The 18354-nt window shown below is 37.4% G+C and overlaps 1 protein-coding gene across 5 annotated transcripts; it reads left to right on the forward strand.

Moving 5' to 3' along the window:
• The first annotated feature begins 4 nt into the window (after window positions 1-4).
• On the forward strand, window positions 5-17351 carry LOC123881008 (solute carrier family 2, facilitated glucose transporter member 1-like). 5 transcript variants are annotated; one of them, XM_045929521.1, is made up of 13 exons: window positions 5-272; window positions 3865-3965; window positions 5434-5981; window positions 6367-6513; window positions 6838-6998; window positions 7754-7878; window positions 8229-8369; window positions 9229-9366; window positions 9793-9992; window positions 14054-14266; window positions 14632-14734; window positions 15294-15462; window positions 16386-17351. In XM_045929521.1, the coding sequence occupies exons 3-13, from the start codon at window positions 5952-5954 to the stop codon at window positions 16489-16491; spliced, it is 1533 nt and encodes a 510-aa protein (XP_045785477.1). In that variant the 5' UTR covers window positions 5-272; window positions 3865-3965; window positions 5434-5951; the 3' UTR covers window positions 16492-17351. The 5 variants fall into 5 exon arrangements, with proteins under 5 accessions (XP_045785477.1, XP_045785475.1, XP_045785479.1 ...); XM_045929520.1 differs by lacking the exon at window positions 5-272 and adding an exon at window positions 3025-3401; XM_045929519.1 differs by lacking the exons at window positions 3865-3965; window positions 5434-5981.
• Window positions 17352-18354: the final 1003 nt, after the last annotated feature.

Genomic DNA, 18354 nt, shown 5'->3' on the forward strand with positions numbered 1-18354 from the left:
TCGATGCGATGTCATTGTCATTTGTGTTGTAAAAAAATTGAAAAAGTCAGCTGAGGAAGCTGAGGAGGTACTATTGTGAAAATTCAAAATATTTTTGCAAATATTTTCGAAACCGGTATGAGAGGAGCCGATACGCTTATACCAGCCCGCTTTTTAACACTCCTAGGGCACTTCTGTGTGCTTGTAACTCTGCTATGGGAGAGCAATCAGAGCATTCGTCATTGTTTGCCCAGCCGATATCACGCCAGTCATTTCCAGATTTATCACAGCCGGTAAGAATTTAACCATTTATTATAATTTATTTAAAGTATTTTAACATTTAAATAGTAGTTTAATTCAAGGCTGTGAGCGGTGTAATGATTTTTTGTCATGATTCTTTTACGTAAATGCGGGTTGCGACAAGTTGCGGTTGACTGCACTCAAACTGCACTGCAGTAAATGTGGCAGTAACTAATTTCCATACATATGTCTAATTTCATATATATGTAAAAGGACTTGTTTTATTTGTCTCTATATGACAGAAAAAGATAAAAAACTTACTAGGTAGGTACTTGTACTTATCCTTATCTGCTAGCTTCCTCATTTAAACAGTAAAAGTTTCATCAAAATCTGTTCTGTGGCTTTGTAAGAGTACAGAAATACAAAATTACCAACATGTTACTTTAAATACTTATACTTATCAATAAAATTGTTTACTTTCCTTTGTTTATTCAATTATTGTTGTAATTCGATAAAAGAACATTTCACACAGGAAAAAAATAATAGTCCTGAATCACTGACTCATCAACACCCAACCCAAAGCCTTGGACCTAGAAAGCTAAAATTTTGCAGAAGTTCCCTTTTTATTTATTTTGAATTTTTTACTATTTTTTGTTATAAAGGCGATAGAAATAAATACTCTGTAAAAATTTTAACTATCTACGTACGAGATACAGCCCGCTGACAGACAGACGGATGGACGTACAGCGGAAGCTAGGTGGACAAGGAGTAAAACTGGATTTTTCAAAATCCTCACGGGAGCGAAGCCGTGAGCGTCGCTAATTTTAACTTAAATATTGTGAGCAATAAAGTTTTAAATTTTAATTATAGCCTAAGGTCTAAAAGAAAATATCTGAAGCCATATGTGGTAGTATTTTTTAATTCAGTAGGAAAGGCATTCTGAACCAGTGGTAGATGCTTTTGATGATTCAAAAATACTTGTAAAAGTCTTATTGAATAAAAGTAATTTGAATTTAGTACTACCACATGGCTTCAGATCTGTCTGAAACTGGTTATATCCAGTTTGATGATAAAGTAAAGAGTAAAAACTGTGTAGCTAAAACTGCTAACTTGTTTTTCCAGTTTAATAATTCATGACTCAAATAATATGCATTAGATTTATATTCAGTAACTTTACATTAGTTTACGCTCAGTACTTACATAGCTAATGATACTATTGTTTCACATAACTTACATGTTCATAAATATCAGACTAGTCAATATTGATAATAACATATTATACCTAAGTCAATTGAGGAACTAGAATCTAGAAACAGTGTATTGAGATAATTATGTACCTACATAGGTACTAACTTAGTTATTATAAATATACTGTAGTAGGTACCAAGTAATAGTAATACTTTGTAGTGTTCAATTTTGTACCTACTGTGTGTACTTTAAATATTCACCAATATATTAGTAGTTATGTAAATACAGTAAAAAGTAAACTTAGTAAATAAATGATTAAAAAAAATACCATAATTCATATTTGTTTTGTCACTAACAAAATCAAACTTAGTAAGTGGCATTAAAAACAAAATCCTTTAAGAGGGCTCTCTCCGTCACTCGTTTCATACAAACGTAGTTCCAATTTCATTTGAATATTAAGCAACCAAAGTCCATGAAATTTTGCAGACATATTCTAGAAACTAATATCTATGTCTGTGGTTTTCCAGATTTCTGTTAAAATATTCGGTTTCAAAGTTACGCGGTCTTAAAAATTTACATACAAATCTTTGAGCCCCTGTAATTTTAAAACTACATATTTTAAAAAAAATCTAAAACACCACAGACACAGATATTAGTTTCCAGAATATGTCTGCAAAATTTCATGGACTTTGGTAGCTTAATATTCAAATGAAATTGGAACTACGATTGTATGAAACGAGTGACGGAGAGAGCCCTGTTAATAGGTTTTTATGTTTTTATGCATATTGCCTAAGTCAATAACGCTTTTCGTAAATCTTTTCCTGATCCAGTTGGATCGCTGAAATCGCATCTGTTTACAAAACACCAGGTAGGTATTATGATTTGTCGTTACAAGCATAATATGAGTAGGTACTCAGTGGTCAGCCGATGTCTATCACGCGACATCTTTGCACGTGCAAGATTATTTTTAACTAGAGGATGCCCACGACATCGTCCGCGTGGATTTAGGCTTTTGAAGATCCCGCGGGAACTTTTTGGTTTTCCGGGATAAAAATTTGTCTATATCAATAACATGGACGCAAGCTACATCGGTACCAAATTTCATACAGATCGGTTGAGCGGACGGGTCTTTAGAAATCCCGTGCGAACTCTTTGTTAAAAGTAGCCTATGTCCGTCCCCGGGATATAAGCTAACTCTGAAGCTTTCGTCCGGATCGGTTAAACTGTTGAGCCGTGACACGGTAGCAGACAGACAGTCAGACAGATAGACAGACAGACGGACACACTTTCGCATTTATAATATTAGTATGGATATGGATTGACACTTTTTATGTGACTTCAAAAAATTTATACGTACTACGTAAAAATTTTGGAGAACCAATGAACTATAGGTACGTCGCCAGTCAGTATACATTTACGAGTCAGTCAGTTTCTACTTTTACCTAGATATATTTTAATTTGCGTTTCAACTTTCGTGACGAGAGATTTACTACGTGGTATTGTTATTGCATTTTCTTACATCGTATTTATCATTCACGTACCTACCGGTTTTTGACACCAAAGTTCAAGGTAAGTAACTGTTAAGTAATAAGCTATAGCAAGTTACGAATACAAACAAGTGGACCGTTGCGAATCAGTTGTGTTGGTTAGCGTCGCATGGCAGACTACTGGTAGCTTTACCGATATTAAAATAACAATAAAAATAATTCGATACGAAATGAATTAAAAAAAGCGTTTAGTGTTATAAATAAACTGTTCATTATATTGCTCTGTTTTAATGAATATGTTTTGTTAGTAGTAGGTACGTTCGCGTCCGCGGTATATTTGTAGTGAAGTGAAATCTTTGTACATATTTGCTTAGTTTGATATACGTATACGATTAAAGGTATTATTGGATATTCATTTATCAGTGAGGTATGCTAGGGAACTTACACGTGTGATAGTAATTAATCAATTAGGAAGTAGGAAGCATGGCAGTAGAGCAGAAACCTGAGGTCAGTAACCTTTGCCATAGTACCTACCTATAGTGGTCAATTTCAGTGGTACGTAACTATATCATTGTAATCGTAAGTTAATGCTTCGATTTTTTTTATAGGTAGGTAGTTACTTATTAACTTAAAATAATTTAATTTCTCATTTATATTTATTCTTATTTTCCTTCTAGTTAAGTCCTTCCTGTAGGTTCCTAAATAGATCTAAAAAAATATTTATAGATTATGTTTATTCGGACTCGTTAGTCCCTGAAACCTTAATTCAGGGTCTGGTTCCTTCTTTATAATTATGAAACGGATTTTGATAAAAATCAACTTTTAAAGTATTGAACAGGTAGGTAGGTATTGCATACCTATAACAATCAAAGATTTGCTTTGAGACCTATGCCCAGCAGTGTACGTGAATCGGTTGACGTTGATTATAATGATGTTTCAAAGCCATCAAAACATTAATTAATCGTTTCAGATTGGTCGGTGGTCTAATCGCGTCAGTCGTTCTCATAGTGGCTGAGTTCACCACCTTCATATTTGGACTAACCATGTTCTCACCGTCCGTTGCCTTAACCTGTATCCTTTTGTTAATGTACCTATCTTTTAAACACCCGCTTATATGAACCACACTGACCTTATACTAACCGCTCTTACCTAACCTACAGTGACCGGCAAACATATTGAGCCAAAACCAGCGTGAGGGCGATGGATGATTCAAGGGCCGACGGATCAACCAATCGGATGCATCCGCGCGGTAGAATCATCTTGTCCCTTCAATCCGTCAAATAGAATTAAAAATCGACTATTTCGAATTTTTCACGGCGTTTGCCGGTCACTATTTACACTATCACATCTTTCTGAGTTTTACTGCACTCTGCAGCACGATTTGATTTTTAGTAACGACAATCTCTGAAGGATAGTCAGGCCAAAAGAGCGTAACTTTGTGAACTTGTTAATCGCATGTCTTTAGTCGCCATTTGATTCGTGTCTTACAGATGCAATAAATGATGTTAATTTTACGCGACTGAAAAACAGGACAAATGCCGTTACAACTCACAAACTTACGCTCGTTTTGTTTCACCCTGCGAAGCAAATTCAAATTCAAAGTATTTTCATTCAATTAGACTTTTACAAGTACTTTTGTACCTACTTTACAAGTACATAGATATACTGTAAGTGGGGTTGAAAAGAATTCTAGCTCTGTCTGTTGTTATTCACGGTCACCTGAGTGTATATTTATAAGTCAGGTAGCACATTTTAAAGCTCGGGTTATTTATGAACGATTCGACATACAAAGTTGTCAATAAGTGATATTTCAAGGGGCACTGACTTCGACAATGCACGTACACTAATGTTTGCAAATAGAGACGTACATATGCCAAGGCATTTTGGTAAACCTCCAAGTAACCCGCGATATATCACGGGAGTGGGGTATCCTTCGACAATCGGCATGGCAGTGCGCGTGTATTTGTATATCTACATCAAATATAATATTATGACGGTGACATCGATATATAGCGAATTAAACCGCGACCGCGAGGTATTGTTGTGCTTGTAAGCCTGTTAGACATCGTCGGCCTGTGGTTACCCTAAGCGTTAATTATTTACTTTTGGACTTATAACGACGGAGGCGGCACAAGACGACCTTAGGCGCGCCGCTCTTCCTTCGAGTTTCCTCCATGTTCATGCTCCAATTTCAACGATACGTCAAACTAGGTGCATAAAGCTGAGTGTATTTATAGCTTCTCCATATAAACGTAGTATAGCTCATTTGAATATTAACCAATCAAACTCAAAATAATTTTCCTGGCACTATCTAAAAACTAATATCAGAGCCTGTGGTTTGCCAGATTTCCATTTAAATACTTAGTTTCAAAGTAATACGAGCTCAAATATTTACATGCACACCTTGAAAATGAGAAACAAACTACTTTTGTACTGTGAATGTTGTTATCTTAGCTCTGCTTCATTCTGTAGGTTTGTGTCGGAAGAAATTCTTAAAATATCCCCGTTGTTCTGAAAAACTCCTTAACTCGTAAAACAGCGATCGCAGCCCATGGTTTTGCGTCTATGGTGCTCACATACTTCGTCCTCGACGGCTGGCTCTGCGATTGGTTCTGGCTCATCTTCTGCTTTTGTTCTGTACTACCATCGGTCGTTGATTTATCAACCGCTGTCATCACCTTGTGCACTTCCAGATGGTAGAACTTCGCTATATTACGAGATTTTTTGAAGATCTCAATAGATATTCCAGTTTTTCCGAATTTTGAATTACTTTCTGCACGTCCAAACGGTGATAAATATCTATCTAGATCTTTGCCATCTCAGTTGGCCGCTATTTTGAGTATTCTTCAGTAATTATTTGGTTTTCATTACAAAAGATTTTTATTCTAAATATCTGACATTACTCTAGCTACTTATATATTTTTTGAGAATAACCTCATTCGCCGTCGTTCATTTTCTATGGTTGTATAGTATTTACGACGTTGTGCCTTAGCATTAATAAGGATAAAACTTGAAGATAAGCTCTTGATTCAGTCATCAGTCATTATCTGATCTGAAATGATGATCGCAACGCCAATTATAAAAATTGTAAGTTTTATTTTTATGTTATGAAAAATAAATTACACCTGTGCAAAAAACATAGTTTTTGTCTTTTTGAGCATTTACAATTTTTTCAGTTATCAGGTTCGTACTCTAGACCGCCGTACAATTAAAATAAGTCATTTTTTTGCAATACTTTTACCTTCATAATTTTATACTATTATATTATATTAGTTGGTTAAAGATCTATGTTCCTTGGTGCATATGAACGCAACGCATACCTAGTCACAACTTACTAACACAGAAGTTACATACGAAATAAATAGTGTGCGTGTTCTATAGTGCGCACAAACGCACTGCCTATAAATGTCCTACTAACGCTTTGCGTTCGTACGCACCAAGGAACCCCTACATTTAATTATGTGTCTTGCAGGTAGCCAACGAGCACCAACATTTGACCCAATCCCATGACTACAAGGCAGGATGGTCGTTCTACTTGGTGCTAGCGGGTGTCATCACAACATTCGGCTCGTCGCTGCCAGTTGGTTTCAACATTGGAGTTGTCAACACGCCAGCTGACGTAAGTTATTGGTACTCTATCACCAACATTTGAGCAAATCTCACGACTACAAGGTCGTTCTACTTGGTATTAGCGGGTGTTATCACAACTTGGCTCTTCGCTGACAGTTGATAATGGAGTAGTCAACACACCAGCTGACGTAAATTATTGGCTGCCAACTAGCCAACAACCACCAATATTTGATCCAAGTTCCGCAGTTCTCACTCACTCTCTCACTCAGAGAAATTCTCACGGGATAGAAAATAAATGGTCCAGATTTTGCTGTATAGTAACTCCCGCACTAATGACCTAAAATGTATGTTAATCTTCTACCTTTTGTTTCAGCTCATAAAAAGTTTTTGCAACGAAAGCTTTATAACCCGCTACGACATCCAACTTAACAAGACATGGCTAAACGTGCTATGGTCTTCAGTCGTGTCCATATTTATTATTGGAGGATGTACTGGCTCCATACTTGGCTCGGTTTTAGCTGATAAACTCGGCAGGTGAGTCCTTCATCTTTTTAACCCCCGACCCACAAAGAGGGGTGTTATAAGTTTGACGTGTGTATCTGTCTGTGGCATCGTAGCTCGTAAACTAATGAACCGATTTTGATTTAGTTTGTTTTTGTTTGAAAGGTGGCTTGATCGAGAGTGTTCTTAGCTATAATCCAAGAAAATCGGTTCAGCCGTTTGAAAGTTATCAGTTTTTTTCTAATTACTGTAAACTTCAATTTTTACTTTACACTTGTTCTATAAAAAAACTGAAAGAGATGAGAGATAAGAATTAGGTATGAGATACAAACTGAGGCGTTTATTAAATTTTAGGCCACGGTGCTGTGCGAGCTGAATTGCACTTTATGGCGTCGTAACAAGAGATGCTATTTATTTGTACGTCTTTGCGGAATGAGTCTTCTGTACCTGGATGGTACTGTTAAATATTCTATAAGCCTCGAGTTTATATTTTGTAGCGAAACTCATTATTTGAATTAAAAGTTAAAACTTGATACAAATTAAAATAAAATTGAATATTCATGTATGTGGAACAGAAACAATAGATTTCATAAAATGCATTTTATTGTTGTACTGAAAAGCCGGATTGCGTACGTATGTCTTTAAAAAATAATTTGTTTATTTCAAACATTAAGTAACACGCTGAGGAGAAGACAACACTTTCATATATTTTTTGGACCAATTTTGGACCCAATTGGTCTGGTAGGTACTGTTCTTTATTTGATAGGAAATATTTTTCCAATTTTCAGAAAAAAGGCTACAATATTAACGAACGTTTTGTCCCTCGCCGGTGCCGTTCTTTTTCTGTTCTGCCGGGCTGCTAACTCGGTAGAAATGCTGATTATCGGCAGATTGCTTGTCGGGTTGTCTGGAGGTAACTACGTTACTGTTTGTCGAGATACTTGGCAAAAGTTTTTTGTTTCTATTCCATTGTAAGTTATGTGATCATGCAGTCTAAGATGCAGTGGGCTAACTTGAATGGGAAGGTCGCTATTTAGCGATAAGACCGCCTTTTTGTAACTACATTTAAGGTTTTCTCTTTTTTAACCTGTCATTTGTGTTTTGTGGTGCAATAAATTATATACAATATACATACATAATAATACATACATATTTTATACAAACAAATATTAATAATGGCCAAACTGAACTTATTATTATTTTCATCAAAATTAAATCAACGATTTTTTAAAATTAACTAATAGAAGCTCATTTTTTCTCCAGGACTAACAACCAGTATAGTGCCAATGTACTTAACAGAGTTAGCGCCATCGGCCTTAACGGGTGCGATGGGCGTGGCGTGTCCCATGGGTGTCAATGTTGGCGTGCTTGTTGGACAGGTTATGGGCCTCAAGTTCTTATTGGGTGAGTTTTATATTACACTAGAATCTATAACTGGGTCGTGCTAAGTTTGAACCTCGATGGAATGCGGCGCCTCTCCCATTTCCCCGCGACCGTCTTGTCGCGTCAGTGCGGTTCGCATCCCGTACCTAAGCGTCAGTGTGACGTAATCGACGCGAGGTGCAAACTTAGCTTGACGGAGTAGTAGATGATGCCCGTGATAAAAAGTTGCCTTTGTCAATTTCCAGGACTTTTCCAGAAAAAAACGGGTAAACGGATGCTTCTTTAAGGATTTCGTGGGAAATCGTTAATTTTCCGGGATAAAAAGTAGCCTATTATTGATGTATAATATACAAGGAACCAAAAGCTTAATTTGATAATATATAATTAATATATCATGGACTTCCGTAAAATAACGCCCGCTTCTATAATACAGATATATAATATTATCTATACTAATATTATAAAGAGCTAAATTTTTCTTTGTTTGTAGGAAGTAATCGCTGGAACTACTGAACCGTTTTCGAAAATTCTTTCACCAGTGGAAAACTAGATTATTCCTGAGTAACAAAGGCTATATTTTAGTTTCAAAAGAGTTTCTTGTGAAATTAGTAATCCTTACGAAAGCCGGGACGTGTTGCTAGTATATGATAATACTAGCTGATGCCCGCCACTTCGTTCGCGTGGTTGTAGGTTTTTAAAAATCCCGTGGGAAGTCACTGATTTCCCGGGATAAAAGTAGCTTATGTGTTAATCCATTGTATAATCTATCTTAATTCTATTTCAGCCAAATCCATTCAGTAGTTTTTGCGTGAAGGAGTAACAAACATACACACATACTGTTGCCTGTATAATATTAGTGTGATAGTGTGATTGTTTCCAGGCGGGGTTGACGACTGGCCTTACCTACTGTCCGTGTACGCGCTGCTAGTCATTGTGTGCCTGCCGGTACTACTCATACTGCCGGAAAGTCCAAAATACCTCTTTGTAGTTAGGAAAAATGAATTAGCTGCTATTAGTGGTAAGTGCAATATGTATTTCCTAAAAATCCCTTGTTTTTAGGGTTCCGTACCTGAAGGGTAAAAACGGAGCCCTATTAATGTCACTCTGCTGTCTGTCTGTCTGTCCATCTGTCCGTCCGCGTGTCACAGGTCTCTAGCTCGTAGACAAAATGAGTTACAAACCTGAAATGGTATTTGGTGTAAAACGTTGACCCAAAACCTTGATTGATTTAAAATTATTTATTGTTGTTTAGTATTTAATGTTTAGTATTTAGTGTCTAGTATTTAAAATTGATGATTGAATTAAAAATTAAAAAATAATTATTAAAGAATTGTCGTACCTACTACTAGCACAAGCTTTGCGCTTAATTGGAGTGGAAAGGGGAATATTAGTCATAATGATAAACTAAACTTGGCTAATACTCATTAAAAAAAATGTTTTCCAGAATTAAGCCGCCTCAGAGGCGTGTCACCAAGCGTCCTTACTGAAGATTTAGAATTATTGAGAGAAGAGACGCGAACTGATGTGAGTTCTGCCGGGAAACATTGGAGCATGTTGAAAGTGCTGCAAGAGCCAAGACTACGACTGCCCCTACTGCTGACGTGTTCCATGCAAGCGGGGCAGCAGACCAGCGGGATTAATGCGGTAAGATGATAAAACGTCGGAATTTCCATCTTTATATCTATACTAATAAATAAAATTGGAGTGTCTGTCTGTAATTTCGAAATAACTACCTCATATTAAGCTCATATGGTTATTTGAACGATACCAACACTGAATCACACGTTTTTAAAATTTTTGTCTGTCTGTCTGTCTGTCTGTCTGTTTGAAAAGGCTAATCTTTGGAACGGCTGAACCGATTTTGACGGGATTTTCACAGACAAGTAGGGGATTGACCAGGGTGTAACATAGGCTACTTTTTTAACCGACTTTCAAAAAGGGAGTTGTGTTGTTCTACCTATGTACACCAAAATCTCCGAGATTTCTGAACCAATTTGCGTCATTTCTTTTTTAATCGATAGAGGAACTTTGCGACATTGTTTCATAAAAAATTTGGAGTCCAACTCCTCAATCCTGATGCTGCAGGGGATCTGACCAATCCACGCGGGCGAAGCTGCGGGCATCAGCTAGTATATAAATAAAATAGATGTACGGGAGCTGTGTCTGTGTGCTCGACCGTAGCAATAGGGAAATTTCCCACCGAGCGGTATTGTGCTCAGGGCGCTAGCTGGGCCGACGGTTGTGCGTTGAATCTTCTATATATAGTGCATATTGATAAACGCTCTGTCAATGCGATTGAAAGTTGCGTGTTCTACTTGAGCTTCCGATTAAGCTACCCGTGCTGCCATCTAGTCCGTGCGTCGTGAGTAATCAGGCTGGGGTTCGTGTATCGAGCGTTGTTGATTGATTGAATTTAGAAGCGACATCTTCTTGTGAGTGTGGCAACCGCTACATTACATAAAATGAAATTTGTTTATTTGAGACCTTATAGTGTTTGTACAATTTACCTAAAAAGTATGTTAGTTTATTTAAAATCGACATCATTGTTCTTTCAAACCTCCTCAATTTCAAGTCTAAATTTTCGCTTCACAGAGCACTCTCCAAATAATACTGTGTAAAAAGTTCTATCATGCAAGGGAAACTGAAATTTAACACACACGAGACGTAGTGACAGAATATGGTCATCTTTACGACGCAATGTAAATGCAGTAAGGCAATATACGCATAAAAAAAATCACGCATATTTCTTTGGTCCGGTGGTCTGATATTTTGGAAAAAGCTACCTTGCGTATAGTCTCTCCTTAGAAAAACCGCGACACTTTTTACAGAATACATTTTTTATTCAAATTCAAATTCAAATTCAAAATGTTTTTATTCAATTAGACTTTTACAAGTTCTTTCGAATCGTCAAAAGCATCTACCACTGGTTCGGAATGCCTTTCCTACCGAGAAGAACCAGCAAGAAACTCGGCGGTTGCTCTTTTCAAAGATTTGATATACAATATTATGCCATGTATAAAAGCAATTGAAGTCCTGCGCATTGCTGGAGCGAATCGAAGTTCAAATCCACGCTTTTTTATCATTTACATAATCTTCGATAGTATAATATGCTTTTCTCAAGAGCATATTTTTAATAGATTTTTTGAACCTGTGTAAAGGCAAGTCCAAAATTGACTGAGGAATTTTGTTATAGAAGATTATACCCATTCCCACAAATGACTTTTGGACCTTCCTGAGACGGAGCGTAGGAGTCGCAAGCCTGTTACGGTGTCTAGTCAGCCTGTTGTGTAGATCGCCAACCTTCTTGTAACTAAGAATATTTTGTCTTACAAAAATTATGTTGTTGTAAATATATTGAGAGGCTACGGTAAGGATACCTATTTCCTTAAATTTTTCTCGAAGTGAATCGCGTGGTTTTAAGTTATAAATTGCGCGTATTGCCCTTTTTTGTAATACAAAAATTCTCCCAATATCTGCCGCTCTACCCCATATTAAGATTCCATAAGACATAATACTATGAAAATAAGCAAAATATACTATCTTTGCGGTCTCCACGTCAGTTAATTGTCGAATCTTTCTAACCGCGTAAGCAGCAGAGCTTAGTTTGCCAGCAAGAGTTGATATATGGGTGCCCCATTGCAGCTTCGCATCTAAGGTTATCCCCAAAAATGTAGTAGTCTCTTCTATTTTCAAAATATCATTATTTATCATTAAATTAATGTTACTTGTGTTCTTGGTATTGGGCAGTGCGAATTCAATACACTTAGTTTTTTTTGCATTTAAAAGTAGATTATTTACAGTAAACCAGTGAGTTACCTGAGATATGGCACCATTTATATCGTCAAAATTGTCCTTATTTCTATCGACTTTAAAAATCAAAGACGTATCGTCAGCAAATAGTACGATATCGCAAATATTTTGGACTACATATGGTAAATCGTTTATGTATACTAAGAACATGAAAGGACCTAGAATAGAGCCTTGAGGAACACCCATTAGTGAGGCTGATCCGGATGACTTCACATCATTCACACATACTGTTTGAATACGATCACTAAGATAGGACGCAATGAGACCAAGCGCAGTGTCTTTGATTCCATAGTGGCTCAATTTAACTAAAAGAGTCTCGTGCTCAACGCAATCAAATGCCTTGGATAAATCACAGAAAATACCAATGGCATTCTGTGACCCCTCCCACGCATTGAATATATGCTTTAACAGCATTGCGGCCGCGTCGGTTGTTGATCGACCTTTAGTGAAGCCATACTGTTCAGAATGGAGTAGCTTATTTAAATTGAAATGCTGAAGCAGTTGGTTGAGCATGATTTTCTCAAATATCTTGCTCAGTGTTGGCAAAATTGAAATTGGCCTGTAATTGTTTGGGTCACTTTTGCTACCCGATTTAAAAAGAGGTATCAATTTACTACATTTCATGAGATCTGGAAAAGCGCCTGTATCCACAGACTCATTAAAAATTAAGGCTAGATATGGCGCAATAATATCAATAATATTGTTAATTATTTTTACTGATATTCCCCACAGATCTCCGGTTTTTTTGCTTTGTAAAGATTTGAACACTTTAACAATGTCATATGGAGTAACGTATTCAAACCTAAACAACACACCGCATTCAGTGACATTGGCCCTGAGAAGATCATAGGCTTCTGTTGGTGAAGAGCTAAGGGAACTAGTAGTGATGACTGGAATGTTCTGGAAAAAATTCTCAAATGTATTTGCAATTTCAATATTGGAGTCAATAATACGGTTATTAATTTTTAGCTCCAATTTATTGTTATGCACTTTTTGTTTCCCAGTTTCATCCGTGATGATATCCCAAGCTGCTTTAATTTTATTATCAGAATTAATAATTTTTTGCTTTATGCAGAGTGACTTTGCTTGTATGCAAACCTTTTTGAATAATTTTGAATAATTTTTTACATATTCAACAAATGTGGGAGTGTAGTTATATTGTTTTTCTGCATACAAGTCGAACAACTTATTTCTACTTTTATAGATGCCAACAGTAGCCCAGTCACTAAATTTAAGATTTTTAAACAGTTTTTTTTCTACAATTTTAAAGGTAGAATTAAATTGAGAGTTTATGAGATCAAAAAAAGCATTATAGTGTTCATCCGGACCACCCTGAGTAAAGTCAAGTTTAGGTAAAGCAGTTAAAACTTTACTCCATTACTTATACTCCAGAGCTGTAGTATTTTCTATAGGTACCTAGTAGTTTTTCAATTTTTTAGGGTTCCGTACCCGAAAGCTGCAACGAGACCCTAACCGTTATAGGTAGAGTTGAAATCTTCACAACAAAAAATAGTAAAAATTTCACAAAGATCACCATGTAATGTATACTTACAAGTGTAAATTAAAAATTTATAACACCCCCGAGAAGTGACGGTTACAGTAACTAGAAAAGCGCTGATAACTTTCAAACGGCTAAACAGATTTTCTTGGATTATAGCTAAGAACACTCGATCAAGCCACCTTTCAAACAAAAAAAAAAACTAAATTAAAATCGGTTCATTAGTTTAGGAGCTACGATGCCACAGACAGATACACACGTCAAACTTATAACACCCCTCTTTTTGGGTCGGGGGTTAAAAAAAATTAAGAAGTTAGCATACATAATCTTGCACGATGATACGAAACCTTCGTGTTCGCCTCCAACGCGCACTTGACCGGTTTATTTTTATTTTCAGGTATTCTACTACTCGCAAACGATATTCAAGCAAGCAGGTCTAACGGAGTTACAATCTCAGTACGCGACGATTTGTTCGGGCTTCATCAACGTTTGTACGGCGGTGTTCATGCTGTATCTCCTGCCAAGGACTGGCAGGCGGCCTCTGTTGCTGGGCTCGATATTTGTGGCCTCCGTGCTACTGGCAGCTCTCGCCGCCGCTATGAAGTTTATTGTGAGTTATATGAAGTTTATTGCGAATTGTATGAGGATTTGCAAGTTATGATAAGTTTAATAAACGTTGCACGTTTTTTTGCTTATTCCGATACAAGTTAGCCCTTGACTGCGATCTTATGCGGATATAAGTGAAGTGAGTGACGGTATTCGTATTATACCTTATCATAACCAGGTGCTCGCGCCTTCGTCCGCTTAGATTTAAGGTTTTTAAAAATCTGGGTTCCCGGTTAAAAATTCAAAGATATCCTATGTTCGCCAGAATACAAGCTATTTTGTACCCGTCAATTAGATAGGTTCAGCGGTTGAACTTATAGCAAATTGACAGACAGAGAAACACATTTATAATTTATATTTGTTTTCCAGAACGCTGCGTCGTGGATGCCGTATCTATGCATGATGGCAGTGTTGGCTTACGTTCTAGTCTACGGGTTCGGACTTGGCCCGATTCCGTACTTCATTGCTTCAGGTAAGTTACGCAAAGTTGTAGGTAGTAAAAAGATCTACAACTTTTGTACTAACAATTTTTTCACATAACCTCGAAATTTAGGTGAAAAATTCAAATAACTAAGTTTTTAAATAAATAAATAAAGGTTTATTTAGCTCATATACAGAATTTTTGGTTTTTTATTTTTATCTCTTTCAAAAAAAATTTTTTTCTACGTGGTGAAAACTTACCTTATTATGTCCCGAATACACTGTAATTTATTTGATTTAAAATATTTATTTTTTCGCCTTATTTTAACTTAATATCAAAAAAGCACCCTAATTTTCTCGTGAAATTAAACAATGGCTAATAAATATATATATCTAATGGCTAATAATAATATATAATCTTCCACAAGTCATAGTACTCAATACTCATAGTACTTATAATGTACTTTGTGATGTTCGAGGTGGCCCCCCGGCCCGCGGGCATGGCGTGGGGTTCTCTAGCTAACTGGGGAGGAAACTTCCTAGTGGGGATGTATTTTCCCACCATGCGTGACGTCATCGGAGCCTACTTGTAACCCCTGCTTGTCCAACAGAAATGTTCGAGGTGGCCCCCCGGCCCGCGGGCATGGCGTGGGGTTCTCTAGCTAACTGGGGGGGAAACTTCCTAGTGGGGATGTGTTTCCCCACCATGCGTGACGTCATCGGACCGTACTCCTTCCTGGTGTTCGCGACCGTTACCATGGGACTCTTTGTATTCCAGAAGTGAGTATATCGGCATGTTTACACGTTGTGTCGTACATCATCACGATCAACCCATCATCGGCTCACTACTGAGCAAAGGTCTCCTGTCAAAAAGGGTTTGCCCATACTCAACCACGCTGGCCAAGTGAGGATTGGTAATCTTCACACACCTAGGAAAACATTATGGAGAACTCTAAAACATGCAGGTTACCTCCCGATGGTTTTTGATTTTTAAACAATTAATGTTTTAAGGTTTTGTACCTTAAAAGAAAACCCCTTATAGGGTCACTTCGTTGTTTATCTGTTTGTCTGTCGTGTTATGGGAATCAGAACTTATCTACCTAACCTACTTCGCGTTGACCTAGAGTCAGAGAGGTAGCAATGTCACATAGCATAAGTACAGAAAAAAAGTTCTGTTAATTGTGAATTTGTGGTTACATCACAAAAAAATAAAGTGTTACCTCTGGTACGATGATACCGAACCCTTCGTGTGCGTGTCCGACTAGCACTTGACCGGTTTTTTAGGGTTCCATACCTCAAAAGGAAAAACGGAACCCTTATAGGATCACTTTGCTGTCTGTCTTTCTGTCTGTCAAGAAACCTGTAGGGTACTTCCCGTTGACCTAGAATTATGAAATTTGGCAGGTAGGTAGGCCTTATAGCACAAGTAAAGGAATAAATCTGAAAACCGCGAATTTGTGGTTACATCATTTAAAAAAAAATTAAAATGTGTTTCAATTTTCAAAATAAGATAACTATACCAAGTGGGGTATCATATGAAAGGGTTTTACCTGTACATCCTAAAACAGATTTTTCTTTATTTTTATGTATAATAGTTTTTGATTTATCGTGCAAAATGTTGGAAAAAATACCCGAGTACGGAACCCTCAGTGCGCGGGTCTGACTCGCACTTGGCCGGTTTCAGAATAAGAATAACATTACAGGTTCTATTTCCCGGAGACGCGCGGCAAGACACCGGCGCAGGTCACCCAGCTGTGCAGCCGCGGGCTCAAGTCCCGTCCGCTGCGGAGCCTCGCGCTCGACCACTAACACTGTCAAACGGGCCTGTTGATATACCGCGAATAACAATATCCAAAGAAATGAGTTACGTATTGCGGCAGCGTCCAGGGTGGACTGAAGGAAATGGAGGCTTTTTACTAATTAACTTTATTCTTAAAACTATGTTATCTAAGTGACAATGCTGTTCACTATACTAAATCTACCGATCGACGATATAAAGCGGCTGGCGGGCAGTGGCTGGATGAGGAAGGCTGAGGACCGGGTGTGGTGGCGCTCTATAGGGAAGGCCTATGTCCAGCAGTGGACGTCCACAGGCTGATGATGATGATGATGATACTAAATCTTTATGTTTTATATCCGTGTCCCCTCTTCCATTCTTCAGTCGTTGGCAAGGTCGTTGGTTACAGAGATCACGTACAGTTGCGAGCGGAATTGGCGGTGTACTGCGTCGGCGAATTTCCACACGTAGTGCGTAGACATACTAACTCCTCTGACAATGCCTGGGTTCCTATAAGGGTATCGGTGGAATACGTCGTAACTAATGTAACACAATCCATTGTATTAAATCCATGTCTTTCTCTCGTGAGAGTGATCTATAGTACGCGTCAGGTCGAGATGGCAATCGGGCTACGAGGCGGGCTACGCCCCGCACACCCGCACGTCACCCGCGTCGGGTTAGTGCGGGGGCTGTGCGAGGCCATGATTGCCATAACGACCTGTCGCGTACTATACATATTAGCAGTGGATTAGTTTATTGGACTCGAATAATATTGAAATAATATACCCGCTGTAAGTACAAATTATAAAAATGATTATTTTAAGTATTACTGCAGTAATCCATACTAATATTTATAAATGCGAAAGTGTGTCTGTCTGTCTGCCTGCTGCTACCTTTTCACGGTTCAACAGTTTAAGCGATTTTGGTGAAATTTGGTACAGAGGCATTCCGGAAATTGACATTAGCATATTTTTATCCTGGAAAATCAAAGAGTTCCCACAGGATTCAAATAAAAAACTAAATCCGCGCAGACGAAGTTGCGGGCATCATCTTGTTTTGTATAATGTGTAAAAATGTCTTCTCACGCGCCATTTTAACCTTATGTGTAACCTAAATATCATGTCAAAAGTACGATTTTAGTCCTTATTTAAAGGTGAACCGTATTTTTGACATTACAGTTGACCCATAGAGTTACAAGTGTAAATTAAAAATTTATAACACCCCCGACAAGTGAAGGTTAACAGTAAGAACTAGAAAAGAGCTGATAACTTTCAAACGGCTGAACCGATTTTCTTGGATTATAGCTAAGAACACTCTCGATCAAGCCACCTTTCAAACAAAAAAAAACTAAATTAAAATCGGTTCATTAGTTTAGGAGCTACGATGCCACAGACAGATACACAGATACACACGTCAAACTTATAACACCCCTCTTTTTGGGTCGGGGGTTAAAAATGGCGCGTGAGAAGTAATTTTGTAAGGACTATACAGTTCGCTTGGTTAAGAAGTCGCTGGTAATACATGATATGTGTATGCGCATAGGTATATGGTCGTACAGCTCTTACCTACAACTCGCAAAAAAAAAAGATTCCGACGAATTGAGAACCTCGTCCTTTTTCGAAGTCGGTTAAAAAGGTTGATTGAATGAACCAATGCGCGGGCGAAGAGATGCTATCGCTGTCGCCTTTTGCATCATACTGTCAAATAGATGGATAATTCGCTTACTACTCAATCAGGTTAGTGGTTAGTTAAAAAGATTAAAAGAAAAGTTCTGTGTATCTCGTATTTTGTAACAATAGTAATTTATTTAAAATATTTTATTTTTAATTAATTGATAACTTTTAGATTAATTATAACAGTATAGGTAATGTCATTGTTGTAATTATCTGCAGCTT

Source organism: Maniola jurtina, chromosome 3 (genome assembly GCF_905333055.1).
Source record: "Maniola jurtina chromosome 3, ilManJurt1.1, whole genome shotgun sequence".
Classification (NCBI taxonomy): domain Eukaryota; kingdom Metazoa; phylum Arthropoda; class Insecta; order Lepidoptera; family Nymphalidae; genus Maniola; species Maniola jurtina.

What these genes read in the sequence shown, in the direction of transcription:
- LOC123881008 (XM_045929519.1), top strand. Translation starts at nt 195, where the DNA reads ATGGGAGAGCAATCAGAGCATTCGTCATTGTTTGCCCAGCCGATATCA. An exon ending in TGAATTAGCTGCTATTAGTG is followed by an intron (nt 9,367 to 9,792) that starts GTAAGTGCAATA and finishes AATGTTTTCCAG; the next exon opens with AATTAAGCCGCCTCAGAGGC. An exon ending in AGACCAGCGGGATTAATGCG is followed by an intron (nt 9,993 to 14,053) that starts GTAAGATGATAA and finishes TTTTATTTTCAG; the next exon opens with GTATTCTACTACTCGCAAAC.